The 14,879-nt window shown below is 43.8% G+C and overlaps 1 protein-coding gene across 1 annotated transcript in view; it reads right to left on the bottom strand.

The window, feature by feature from the left end:
• The window catches only part of LOC102368073 (probable phospholipid-transporting ATPase IIB), a 155,029-nt gene that overhangs the window by 43,462 nt on the left and 96,688 nt on the right, over positions 1 to 14,879 (bottom strand). Inside the window, exon 7 of the mRNA XM_025216373.1 lies at positions 6,603 to 6,654. Within this exon, the coding sequence (XP_025072158.1) occupies positions 6,603 to 6,654 (52 nt within the window). The remainder of the gene's footprint in view (positions 1 to 6,602; positions 6,655 to 14,879) is intronic.

The raw sequence follows: 14,879 nt of genomic DNA, 5'->3' as shown, positions 1-14,879 counted from the left end.
GCTAGGGGAAACAAGGTCTCCCCCAAACCCTTCTGGTCCCCCATAGTGAGTTTATAGACGGTCTCCAGGTCCCCCCTCAGCCTTCTCTTGTGAAGGCTGAATAGGTTCAGGTCCCGTAACCTCTCATTGTAGGGTCTGCCCTGCTGTCCCTGGATCATGCGGGTGGTCCTCCTCTGGACCCTCTCAATGTTGTCCACATCCCTCTTGAAGTGGGGCACCCAGAACTGGACACAGTACTCCAGCTGTGGCCTGACCAGTGTCACATAGAGGGGGAGGATCACCTCCTTGGACCTACTGCAGATGCACCTGTGGATACACAATAAGGTCCGGTTAGCCCTGCCGACCGTGACCTCGCATTGTTGGCCCATGTTCATCTTGGAGTCAATGATGACTCCAAGATCCCTTTCTGCCTCCGTGCTCTCAAGAAGGGAGTTTCCCATCTTGTAAGTGTGCTGCTTGTTTCTACTGCCCAAGTGTAGCACCCTGCACTTGTCAGTATTAAAACGCATCCTGTTTTTGTTAGCCCAGCCCTGCAACCTATCCAGGTCTTTCTGTAGTCTTTCCCTCCCTTCTAACGTGCCCATATCACCCCAAATTTTGATATCAAATAAAAGGGCAGGTGGCCTACGTGATTCCAAGGCGGTCTCCCATCCAGGTATGAACCAGGCCTGTGCCTACTTAGCTTCCCACATCGCATGAAATCAGTCCCGTCTGGCCATAGACAGGCAGCCCACGGGCAGTCTCCCATCCAAATATGAACTGGGCCCAGGCCTGCTTAGCTTCCCAGATCGCACGGAAACAGTCCCATCTGGCCATAGAGTCAGTATTAGGTCAAAATCAGGCTGTGCCTTCACCTTTCATGAACAAGCTACAAGGAATCTAGTATAAAGTAATCCTGCCATAACGGAATTAATCTCTTCCACCTTTTTTAACAGAAGTAACTGTCCATTAAAACAGAGATTTTAATACACGTGAAATGTACCTAGTTGCTCAAAGGGTGGTGAGAACCTCTCCAGAACAGCATTTAAATCCCAAAAGGCACTATGTTATTTTATTGTGGGACAAACCATGACAGTAGTATACAACCATTGATCCTTCTGGATCATGGTGTGTGCGCAAGAGGTCACTAGGACCTTTGATGCATCTGCCCAGACAGAAGAATGGAGTAAAGGCCACCCAGACCTTCCATCCCCCCTTTAGACCACTGAAACAGGTAGGACCAAGTGCAGACTTTTGAAGCCTCAATGGTTGTTATATGTGCATCTAGGAACCGAACCCAGGTTTCTGCATAGCGGACAAGGATTCTACCACTGAACCATAACAGCAGGTAAACTATGAAAGAACCTTTTAGACATCAAGCAACTCTGGGATGAAAGACAATTGAGTTTGCGCAAACTAGAGTGTTATCTTAGACAGCTGTTCGGTAGACTATTAAGGGACTTGCAATCAGTCCACATCTTAGATATAATTGGAAATCCAGTGTGTTTGGAATAGGATCATAAAAAAATTAAGTTGGAAGAAACCTGATGAAATCTTCTATTCCAGAAGTGCTCAACCCCTGACCTGCAGGCTAGATTCAGCCCATGGCCTCATGTCATCCAGCTCACAGGACTCCCCATGAGTCTGGAAATTTGGTTGCAGAAGAATGATGTCCCGCTTCCCCACTGCCAAATTTCTGAACCCACAGGGAGCCCCAGACCCTGCCTGTTGGATTGGGTGCCTGATCCAAGCATACAGGGTGGAGCTGGGGTGGCACTGGGCCCTAGGAACTGATCCGGGCATGTGGAGAGCTGGCAGGGGATGGTGCCAGGCCCCTGGGACCTATTTCTAGTGCACTGGGGCAGGAGAGGGTGGTGATCCCCCAGGGACCTGTCCAAGTGTGCTGGGACATGAGAGGGTGGTACCAGGGCCCCCAGAGACCAATCCTAGAGCATGGAGGTGGGAGAGGGTGGTGCTAAGCCCCAGGTTCCAATCCTGACTTGCAGGGCTCAGTCTGGTCCCATCTCACTTATCTGGGGCCAAACAGTTGAGCATCACTAATCTAGTCCAACCTCTGTCTAAGCCATCCCACACAAAAAATTGTCTAAACTATACTGAAAAACTTCTAATGATAGAAAAACCCACAACCTCTGTAAGTATTTTCTTCTAGTGCTTAGCTGCCCTTATAGTTGAAAAGTTTTTTCTAATATCTAAATCAAATATATCTTGTTGACATTTAAGGCTATTATGTCTTGTCCTGTCTTCTGTAGACACATAACAAGCGTTTACCATCCACTTTATAATGATTCTTTTTGGATGTGAAGACTTGCCAAACCCCTTCTCAATCCCTGCACTAAATACCACCAGTTCTTCTAATGTTTTCTCATGTAATGTTTTTGAGAGCTTTAACAATTTGGGCTGCTCTCCTCTGGACTATGAAGTCTTTCCAATTTGTCAACATTTTTTTGGAAGTATGGCTGCCCAGAACTGCATATAGTATTTCAGATCAAGTCAATGAATATAGTTTCCACTAACTTGCATATGACACTCCTGCTAATACAACTCATTGTGCTTTGCGTCTTTTTTTTTTTTAATCAATATTATACTGTTGAGTTATATTCAATTTGTGATCCTATTCTGCTCTACTGCAACCTAGTCAGTTATTCCCATTTTGTATATGTGCATTTTATTGTCCCTTCCTATGTGTAATGCTTTGTGCTTGTCCTCATCAAATATCCAATTTGTTGTTTTAGAACAGGGGTTGGCAACCAACAGCAGGCATGCCAAAGCATGGCACACGATGTCACTTTGCTCAGCACACCACAGCTGGCCCAGGCTCTGGGCAGCTCCCATGGCCACAGAGCCCTGGCTGTTCGCAGCAGGTGGCTGGGCAGCTGCAAGCAACCCAAGCTCTGGGGCCGACAGCAACTGCCCAGAGCCCAGGCTTGGTGTGTCAGGCATCTGGGAGGCTGCAAACAAACTGCACTGGGGTCCGGAGCCCCAGCACCAGCTCTGTGGCAGTGGCAGCTGCACGCATGCCTTGGGGGAATGGCAGGGAACAGACTCGGTTAGCCCGACCCTGGCCCCTCCCCTGCTGTCCACCCGGAGGCGCATGTGCACCTGCCACCAGCAATGAGGATCTGATCCCTTGCAGCTCCCCACCATCTGCCCTTGGTATGCCAAGTCCAGGCATGGGTAAAGGTTGGGGTGTTTTTGGCACTCTTGATGAAAATATTGCTGACCCATTTTAGAACATTTTCCCAGTTCATCAAGATCATTTTTAATTTCAATCCTTTCCACTATAGTCCTCTATAGTTTCAACTACCCCATTCAAGTTAGTGTCATCTGCAAATTTACTCTATTCACACTGCATCCTATTCTCCAACTTATTAGTGGAGATAATGACCAATATTGGAGGCAGAACAGACTGCTGGGGAACCCCACTTGATACAGGTTTCCCTTGCTTTATGTGGGTTCTGTATGTGTGAATTCACTCTTATGCAATGACCCTTTTTATACCAAAAATTCGTTATATGTGAGGTAAATTCACTCTTATGCAACCAGTGTGGTGGAAGCCTGCAGTCAGCTGCTTTGTGTGGTGCATTGTGAGAGTGACGCACACCAAAATATAGTCTCCCATGTGGATCTGTGCTCCTTGCTTATTGTCTGCGACACATGTTTCTGTAGTTGCCATCTCCATTATAATAGAGCCTGTGCTTGTGTGTTCTGTCTGCTGTTTGTGAGTAGCAAAACTGTCTTGTAAAAGTGGTAGAAATGGGTCTGGGTGTCAATACAGTTGAGGTCTTGGAACATAACCCTATTTGTTACATTGGAAAGTGGGTTCCCTTTATGTGAATTCGAGTTATGCGTGGTTTTCCAGGAACGCATGTACAGTGAGGGAAACCTGTACCTCATCCTAGTCTGATATTGAGTCATTGATGACTGACTGGTCAATGAGAATAATTATGCAACTAGTTATATACCCACCTTAGAGTAGTTTCAATATTTGGAAAAACAGTGGCAAAAGTCTTACTCAAGCCAAGGTATATCATACACTTTACTCTTCCCCCATCCATAAAACCTGATAATTAATTACAGAAGGAATTTAGGTTGTTTAGGCATGGCTTGCTCTTGATAATCCCATGGTGGCTGTTTCTTGCCACCTTGTAATCTCTAGATGCTTACAAAATCAATTATTTTATGATATATTTCAGTATACTTTAAGGCATTAGACTTGTCAATCTAATCCCTTGAACCCTTCTCTCTACCCCCCCCTTTAAAAAGCAGATATTATATTCGCTTCCCCCCCACCCCCATCTCAGCTCATCACCACGAGTTCTCAAAGATAACAGCCAACAACTCTACAGTTAGGTAAGCCAGTTCCATGAGTACTCTAAAATAAATCTGATCAGGACCTGCAACAGAGCTAGAGAGACAGTTGTTTGCCTGATTCTTGAATCTTTTGATGCTATATAACTCCTTTATACCAGGAACTTTGGTACTAAAGGGAGGTAGCCAGCAGTATCAGTACTAGTATTGTCAATATCAAAGACGCCAGTACTAAGCTGCATTACTAAGACCATAAAGCATTGTCTGATACGAGTAGATGGGTATCAACATTTTGTAACTGCTGCCCTAATGTTCCACAAGAACCCTTTTGGGTCTTGCCATACAGTTTTCAGATGATTCTTTGGGCTATAATCCCTGAGGAAAGCTCTTTCATTTTCTAAGAGAAAAGAGATGTTTTACTGGGAATAGAGACAGTGTTCTAATCTTACCCCTAATGACTAACAAATATCTATTAACACTAACTATATATATAAAAATGATAAAAAGCTGTTTTATACTTGCAACATGAAAGTACAGCTGTTGAGAAGGAACTGTTGACCTTTATGTTAAGTAATGTATGCCCTATTTTGAGGAGGGAGATAATAGTGGCCTCTGTGTTCTGAGATGTGTTCCTCTGGCATCCTTTGCTGAGGTTCCCATCTGCAGATGTAATGAAGATCCAATGCCTTTTCACTTTTAATCTCTTAATTTGGATAAGACCTCCCTAAGGAGCTGGCCATCTATTAGAAATATTTGGATTTTAAGATGTAGAATCCTAAATTGTAAAATGCTTATTTGTTTAGATCACACAAGTATATCTATACGTATAGATACATATAGTGTTATTCTTTTTTTTGCTACCAGTAGTCATAATCTGAGAATTCTAATAATCTACTTCTGCATTCACTCCATTTGAGGATTTATTTTTGCTGAGAACAGGGTCTTTCAAAGTAACCGCCAGACTCCTAAATTTGCTCAGGAGGTCAACAGAACTGAGGAGTAGATGGGGACATGACACTTTCTATGCTTTCTGTTACAGAAAGGAGGACAGTCAAGATGCAGAAATTACTCCCAATGAATGGAGCTAGCCAGAAGAATCTACACAAGTATATAAAACTCTCACCAGAAGAATCCACACAAGTGCACACAACTCACACGCACCAATGGTGGAGTGCACATTGGTAAGTACTCAAAGAAAAACTGTATATTCCTGAATTCTAATTCCAGCCCAGGCACCAACTTGCTGTGTGGTTGGTTTTTTTCCACGTCACACCTATATCTTTGGTTGACTTTTAAAAATAATTAAGAATGTATTTCACAAGAATGTTGTTAGACTAGAGCTGATTGGAATTTTTTCAGTGGAACATTTTTCTACTTGAAATTGCCATGCCATCAAAAACAAAATTTCCAAGAAAAAATATCAATTATCGAAACATGTCATTTGGGAAAATAACTGAAAAAAAGTTTGCAAAAGACAGAAGCGTTTCACTTCAAATGCTAATATGTTAATCTTGAAAAAACATTTTACAAGGAACTTTAAATCCATGTCAATATCAAAGCAAAATAATTATTACAGAACAATTAAAAAAATTGAGATGTATTTTGTCAAATTAAATTAATCGGATTTTAGAATCAGAACATTTCCTAAAAATGAAAAAATTACAGTTTCCACACATCTTGCCAGAACTGTTATGTTAGCACAATATAATACGCTATATGTAATGAGTGCTAAGTAGCAGCCTTAGCTGTTCCAACTAAGCTTTCACTCTTAATTTTAAAATTTTATAAACCAATGTAATGACATATTACTAGTACATATCAAGTAGAAAGCAATTTTCTCTGTTACTAGTAATGATTAAGTAAACACAATGGAATCTAATTACACATTTCCATCTAAATTGCAATACATAAAGATACAGTTATAAAAAAACAGCTACCTTATGCATACTGTCAAATTTCAGCAAAGAATTACTCATATCTTTAGCCTGTATACAGTCCAAGTAGGTTTAATTTACATTTGCTTTGGTTTAAGTATGTGATTACCAGATATAAATAAAGATATGTAGGCAAGACAGCATGTTTCTAAAATATATCATGTATTAACAGTTCAAATATGGAATTTCTGATCTGTACGGTGTTTGTGAACCATAATATATTTTATGGTTCACAAACACCGTGTTACTCAAAAGTTGACAGTTATGCACTGTTTTGTCAAAGTTGCATACTCTACTATAGTTGTCTGCCATCAAAACATGCAGTAAACAAAGAATTCTCTGCAATCACAAAGCTCTTACCAGTTTTCTCTGAAGTTCTGAGAAACACCATATCAGATGGGATTCGTTGATTCTGGGGGAAAAAGCATATTTTGTGTGTTTGTAAATAAAAAATTCATTCCAATCAAATGTCCAGTAAGATCAGCAACTAAAGGTCACACATGGATTGAAACTCAATTAAAAGAGGATTTATCAAAGTACTTTACATTCAGCATTTGCAATTCAGAAATCAATATTTTAGAAAAATTATACAATAAGCAAACAACAGTTAAGCCTTTCAGATTCTCCCTGTAAGTGAATCATATAAATGCATGAAGAATTGAAACAAGGAGTATTTTCTGATTTATTGTTTTCAGTCAGGAAAAAAATGAAATGTTAAGCTAACTCAAAAGAAAGAAAAGAAAGAATGTTAGTAAGCCAAATCCTCACCCTTTACTTGCTTTGTGTAAGTGCAGATAACAAATTGATTGGTGCAACTTAAAGGACCTGTCTTGGTATTTAGATGGCCCAGACCACTAATCATGCATCCTAAGTATTTATGGACTTTCGGATGCAGAGAAGTACTATTATTCATAATTTAGACATGCAGAATTTGTCTTTGCCCAAAAAGAAATGAAGAAAAAAGAAAAAGAAGATAACTTCTGTTCCATACAGAGTAAGTTTTAATTAGGTCCTCTATATGAAGAAAGAACATCCTAAGCACTTTTTAAAAACTCTGTTATTGCCTTCTATTACAAAGGGTATTCCAACTACTGAAATCTCCAGGTTCCACAAAAGATGTCCGTCTTTTGTGATGCAATTAGGCATAGTCAATAATGAAAATCTGAAGCATAACGGAAAACTGGACTGAGAAAAGTAAAATTGATGTGGAACACTGTGGCAGGGCACTGTGCACGCCTCCCACTTTAAGGGCCAAGCCAAGCAGCCAGCAGGTGCTTAACTGTGTTAGCCATTTCAGATTCATGGCTGCCTATATAAACAGGGCATTTTGCTGCTGGCAGCAGGCAGTAACATTGCCTGGCTACAAAGCTGCTTGGAACATCCTGGAGGTAAGGGAAGGAGCTGTAGGGGATGGCTTGGAGGCTCCAGGTCCTAGGCATAACCTAAAACTGCACCCTGCCAAGACTGGGTGGCCTGGTGGGGCTCTCAGTGGTGTGGGAGCCCCCAGGAAATGCCAGGCCATTTACCACCACGGTGAACGGCAAGTAGGGGCACCTTAACCCCAGCCCTCACCTTCAGCTGGGCCAGATTCCATTACCATCAGAGCAGGGTTGGCCAGGTAAGCTTCTGGAGACGCCCGAGCCTGCTGGGGGAGTGACCCCGCAGGGCCAGGCATGCTTCCAGGAGCACCTGAGCCAGGGACGGGGGACCCCGATCCTTAAATGCAGGCAGGAGGCGAAAACCCCGCTGACGTACTTGACTGGTCAATGCTTGGGCCAGGACCAAAGGGTCAAAAGAGCCAGGGGCCCACTGAGAGGGACGCCCACGAACACTGAGGAAGCTTGGGGTCCTGACTGGGCCTGAGACATGGTCAGGGCTTACAGAAGCCGAAGGTCCCCACAGTTGGGGGCCACAGCTAATGGGTGAAGGCGATGGTTTAGCTAACTGCCTGAGATGCCATCTGTGAGGCTTAGGCCACGGTGTAGGAGTGGAATGGAACCACGGATAGCCCTGCCAATATCAGGGTGTAACAATGGGCAGCCTCCCACCTTAACTAACAACATTATTAACTACCAACAAGGTGTGGTGAGCTAGACAGGCAGGTGGCATGCCCAGAGGCAGGTGGGAAGCTAGCCCTGTGGCTAGCCAGGGATACCCACTTCGCCACAAACACAAATACTACAAAAGATTTTAAACTAGATGGTAAAGGAATTAAAAATTTAAGAAATGTTCACGGTGAGGGAAAAAGGAGGAGTAATGAGGAGATGGGAATAGATGTAAATAGTAGGCCTGTGCGAATAGGCAGCTATTCGATTTGGCTTTGGATCCAGCCAATTCGGATGCCAGCGATCCGGAGCTCTGGGTCAGTTTCCCGATTGGATTCAGCCGAATCGGCTCTGAAGCTTTGGAGCCGCTTCAGAGATCTGGCCATAGGGTATAATGGGGAATCAATGAAATATCTATAACTTTGTTGGTTTTTTTGCCTGATTTGGATGAAACTTGCAGGGATGGTAGCCCCTGCTGAGGCCACAAAGCCTGCAAGTTTCAGAGACAGGTGCAGGGGTTTCTTGGAAACTGCATCCCAAATTCTTGAAAGCAAAACTCATGTCACGTGTATGTGTTAAGCCACAGCAGGGTCAAAACTGCAGGGATGGTAGCCCCTGGCGAGGCCACAAAGCCTGCCAAGTTTCAAGGAGATAGATGCAGGGGTTTGGGGGAAACTGCACTTCAAGCTGCTGACAGGCAAAACTCATGAGAGACGATCCTGTGTGTATTAAGGCACAGCAGGGTGAAAACTGCAGGCTTCCTAGCCCCTGTAAAAGCCACAAAGCCTGCCAGCTGTTAAGGAGATAGATGCAGGGGTTCTGGGGCCCTGCACCCCTAGCTGCTGACAGACAAAACTCGTGACACGGGTGCTTGTGCAACTGACTGTCTCTGTCTTGGGGCAGTTGATTGTCTGTATTGATTCTTTCCTCTCCTTAGTCTGTGGTTTTGTAGGTGTTAATCCTTGCTCGTTAACTCATTACATTAGCTAGCTACTGTGTATTGAGTTGGTCCCTGAGTGAATCACGAATGATTGGTAACTGGTAATACAGTAGACTAGCAGCCAGGCCTGCAGTAGGCCCCCCACCCCCCCCTCCATGCCCCAAGACAGACACAGTTGCACAAGCACCCATGTCACAAGTTTTGCCTGTCAGCAGCTAGAGGTGCAGGGCCCCAGAACCCCTGCACCTATCTCTTTAAAAGCTGGCAGGCTTCATGGCCGCAGCAGGGACTACCATCCCTGCAGCTTTCACCCGGTTGCACCTTAACACACCCGGAGTCACCCATGTCACGAGTTTTGCTCGTCTGCAGCTTGAGGTGCAGTTTCCCCCAAACCCCTGCAACTATCTCCTTGAAACTTGGCAGGCTTTGTGGCCTCACCAGGGGCCACCATCCCTGCAGTTTTGATCCCACTGTGGCTTAACACATACACATGACATGTGTTTTGCTTTCAGGACTTTGAGGTGCAGTTTCCCAGAAACCCCTATCATCTTGAAACTTGGTACGGGTCATACTCTCAGCAGGAGCTACCATCCCTGCAAGTTTCATATGAATCATACAAAAAGACAACAAAGTTACAGATATTTAATTGATTCCCCATTATACTCTATGGCCGAATTGGCTCCGAATCTTTTCTGAAGCAATTCGGAAGCTCCGAATCGATTTGGAAAGTCTAAAGCTTCCAGTGATTCAATTTGGATTCATAGATTCAGCCTCCGAATCATCTCTGAATCTGAATCATGATCTGAAGCTTTGCACAGCCCTAGTAAATAGTTCCCTGATGAATTTTTTAGGCCAGGGGTCAGCAACATTTTTGGGCAGAGTACCAAAAACACCAACAACCTCGACTTGAAAGATATTGACATGCCAAGGGCAGAGGGGCTGCAAGGGACCTGATCCTTGTTGTGGCAGCACAGCCACAGCCCCTTCCCCACAATGTGCCCCGAGGTGCGCATGCCAAGAAAAATGCCTTTACGTGCCACACACTGATACCTGTTTGCAGGTTTGCCTGCTCCTGTTTTAGGCTAATGTTCCATATAGCACACATGGCCGCTAATATAAATCAGCACACATTAATCCTCATCTCCCATCCCCCACTTCAAAAAAAAACACAAAAAAACCCCCAAACAAAACAAAAAGCAAAACATCATCCAGAAGCTAACTTTAGCTGCTAAAGATACTTCTGTGGGCAATAGTTTCATTAATTTGGCGTGTTAAAACAAATGTTTATTTCTACTATTGCAATTCATTTGCCACTGGTACACTATGTAGGACAGTGGTGCTCAACCTATCTAGCTCTATACACCAAATGAGTTGCATGGGGCTGGTCCGTGTGCTGGATTCCACACAGGGCTGGCACAGGGAAAGTCCACAGGTATAACCTGGCATCCAGAGCCAAACCAGCATGCTGGATCCAGCAACAGAGTGACCCCAATCATTGGCAGAAACTAGTACATGGGGCTGTGTCATCTGGTCCACAGGGCTCCCCACAGGTCTGAAAATTTAGCAGTGGGATGAGTGGTGGCAGTATTAATTGCTGCAGGGAGCCAGGGTAACTTATGTTGCCATGGCTCCCCTGCCACCAAATTTTCAGACCCAGAAGAAGCCTCATGGACTAGATGACTATGGTTGCCAGATCCAGCCCACAGGTCGTAGGTTGAGCACCACTGATTGAGTATTACATTTTGAATAAACATAGTACTTGTATAGCAAGAACACTCTGTCTCGGACAGCCAGGGCCGACTCGAGTTACGCTCGTACGTCAGGGCGGGCTGGTGAATGGAGAGGCAGACACAACTTATTGGTTGTAAAAAACTTTACTCACGCCGCTTGCAATCACGACGCAGGTGGTCCGGTCATCGGAACAACCACACGAGTTGCTCCAGCTGGCGGGGAAAGGGGTACGTCGGGGTTGCGCTCAGTGACAGGAAGAAAGATCGATAGGTGATCAGTCTATCGATCGGCAGCCGCAAGTCAGATAACTTCAGAGACACTCTGCAGCGTGCTCAAAGCTCTTCGACTTGGGCGGAAGTCGCGCGGAATTTTAAACGGCCAGCGAGCCAATTACTAGCCGCCACGTGTGAATAATTTAGCACTGGCCAATAACGGGGCACAAATTTGCATCCGAATAGTGGGAACTCTTTGCACCGTGCATCTCTGTGCTGCAAAGAAGAAATGCATCCTGCAAAGGAAACTGCAAATTGGCGGGAACTCTCCTGTACGCAGGCTCTTAATTGCAGCAGAACACTCTGCTGTGCAAAGGAGCTCTCATGTGGCCAGGAAATTCCATAGTGCCGAGGCACAAAAAATCACTGGGTCGTGACACACTCCATCTACCTAACAAATTCATTAGTTTTTCCCTTTCCAGATTGCAACAAAATCAACTTTGCGTTTATGAGAGAGACCATATCAGCACACTATACACAAAAACCTTTGTTTAAAAAAAAAATTGGGGAAATGAAAGGAGTAAGTAAACAGATAACATGTTAGTCTTACTGTTGGATGCACTTCAGACACAGGTACCTGCTAGGGTAAGAAACTTAACATAACATCTTCAATAGATATTTGCGTTTTTAAACTTCTGGGTGGAATTAGTAGTCACGTTAAGTATAAGAGTTAAAACACTGTCTTGTGCCAGGCAAAGCACACAGTGTATCCACCAAGTTCTGCAATTCACACTTTATTCATGTTTCTATGCAAAATTAATTCAGTACCAAATCCAGTTCAGGCTCCGCTTTGCACAGAATCTTCCAACTTTGTACCAAACTGAATACTAATTTTAGGCATAAATAAAACCAAGATGTGACAAAACTTCAAAATTGAGCTCAGCTTGATAAAATACAGAAGGCTGGCACATCAACCTACCATGTAATCATCATTCTGCAAGATCTTCAGTCCACTGCCTGACAATTATTAAACATTTTTAGGTTATGCTCTAACTGGACCCCAATCTTGGTTGAGAGCTACCATGATACAACTAGTATCTTTAGAAGACAGTGTATCCTCTTATGTTTCAAATTAAGTCTTACATGAATTTCAATATATTACAATAGCACAGTTTTGAATCCATGCGTTTCCAGGCAATATTGTAGATTAAAGTTGTCAGCACAAAAAAACCAAACCAAAACAAAACAAATCCCATACCCAAAATCTTTCCACAAAGTCTTTCCTTATTCTCCATAGTCAGAGGTATAAAACTTCTATGATCTGGGAATCACCACCCATAATCTTTCTTGCTTCAGAAATGGACTATTCTTTAATAAATAATGATGTACTCTTTAGTCACTGTGCATCATACAAAAATCACAGGAACAAACACATTACTCACAACACCGGATTAGCAGTAGGGCTATGCGAAGCTTCAGGTACTGATTTGATTCAGAGGAGATTTTGCCCTATTCGGTGGCCAAATCTCTGAATCTGAATGGAATCAGGAGACGAGTTAAAAGGCCTGAATCAATTTAAAGCTCTCCAAATCAGTTCGGAAAACATTTGGAGAGCTTCAGCAATTTGGGCAGTCTCCGCTGGCTACAGCAGGAAGCTAGACCAAGACTTCATACTGGTAAGTAGGGGAGGAAGGGGACCATGGGGGGACCCCTGCCAGGCCCCATCCCCTGCCTGCTCCCCCAGCCCTCCTGCCCCTGCTTGCTCCTCCCCCCCACCCCCCCCATGGCTGCCCAGCACCTGCTCCAGACCTTCCAGCCCCACTATGACTGCCCTGCCTGCTCCAGCTCCTGGCCCTTTAAAAAAAAAAAAAGCCCCAACTCACCGACTGCTGCAGCGGCATTGGAGCACTTGTGACAGAGCCCCCCAAGCAGCATGGGGCAGTGGGGGAGCAGCAGAGATTGCCCCCTGCGTGGCAGCAACCAGTGAACACTTTGCTTTTTTTCCTCCTGAGGGTCAGCACTTTGCATGTGAGGCAAAAGGCAACTTCAAAATTAAATAAATATTTCCTTAAAAGACAATAACAATTAAACAGATGTCTGGTCTTCATATAGACTAGCTTATACATTTTTACAACTTCTTTACCAACTCTGACTTAAATTCATTAAACATCTCAGGTTACTAGCATGATGCCTAAAAACTTCCAGTGGCTTGTAATCAAGTTAAAAACTTGACTGAAAGACCAAAATTTGGTCAAAGCAATCTAACCACTAGTTAAAGAACTAAAGAGACATCTCAAACACCACAACTTGTCAGTTTATATAAATTCTACAAAATTGTTATCACCTTCCATGAAGAAACCTTCATTATAAATAAATCATGTTTATAATTGGTATTTTCAAAGCTATCCTGATGCTTGCCTGCCCAAGTATTAAACCTATTAGCTATTAGTTTGGATTTTTCTTTACCTGGTTTCACTCAACTCATTCTTTCCCCCTGGTCTCTCACCTTTCAGAGCCTGAATAACCCATATGTCAAGGACAAACAGAAGCTTTTTTTCAAATTAGCGAGCAAAATAGGGACAAGAGGTTGCCTCCTGAAGGGGAAAGAGGAATAATGCAGCACAAGCATTACTCCTCTTTAACAGAAGAAAAGAAAAGGAGAGACTAGACAGGAAAGGGCTATTCCTCTTTATCCAAAGGGCAATTGAGAGGTATAAGTGGTATTTCTTCTTCATTTGGAGTAGAGGGATAGGGGTGTAGCTGAAAAGCTACAGGAATCATATGAAATATTTTCCCTGTTGCCACATTTCCCCTGTTCCCAGGTGTCCAGGAGGGTTAGGAGCTTCTAAAGAGCACAGTATTGGAAGCCCAACAAGAAACTATCCCAACACAATTGAAGCACAAGAATGGCAAGAGACCAACATAGCTGCACAAAATGCCTCAAGTGCAAAAGGGAAGCAGATAGACAATGGAAGAATGGGCAGGTCACCAAGAAAGCATACCAGGAAGTAGCAAGAACCTTCAGGGACAAAATCAGGAAGGCAAAGATAAAGAATAAGCTGCACCTAGCAGAAGAGGCCAAGGACAAGAAGGGGTTTTATAAGCATGTTGGCCAGAAAAGAAGGACCAAGGAAGCTGTGGGTCTTCCGTTAACAAGCCAGGGGGGGACTCCTAACTGAAGATATAAAGAAGGCAGAGCTACTCAACAGCTACTTTGCCTCAGTCTTCACAAAAAAGTTAGAGAGGGTCCAGAGACAGGCAACAAAGATCATCCAGGGGTTTGAAGACAAGTCATATGAGGAGAGGCTGAAGGAGCTAGGCATGGTCAACTTGTGGAAAAGGTGTTTAAGAGGGGACATGATAGCAGTCTTCAGACTGTCATAAGGAGGAGGAAAAGCACCTTTTCTCTCTTGCTACAGAGAGAAGGATGCAGACCAAGGGTGACTGAAGTTCCCCCATGAGAACCAAGGCCTGTGATCTGGAAATTTCTACTAGCTGTTTGAAGAAAGCTTCGTCCACCGCTTCCTCCTGGTCTGGTGGTCTATCATGAGACTCCCAAGCAAGTATGGCAGAAGAGCAGCTTGGCTTAGCAGGGAACTCTTCAGTAAACTAAATCACAAAAAGGAAGCTTATAAGTGGAAACTTGGACAAATAACTAGGGAAGAATATAAGAGCACTGGTTGGGCATGCAAGGATGAAATCAGGAAGG

Source organism: Alligator sinensis, unplaced genomic scaffold (assembly GCF_000455745.1).
Source record: "Alligator sinensis unplaced genomic scaffold, ASM45574v1 scaffold1325_1, whole genome shotgun sequence".
Taxonomy (NCBI): domain Eukaryota; kingdom Metazoa; phylum Chordata; order Crocodylia; family Alligatoridae; genus Alligator; species Alligator sinensis.
This window is presented reverse-complemented; position numbering and strand designations above follow the sequence as displayed.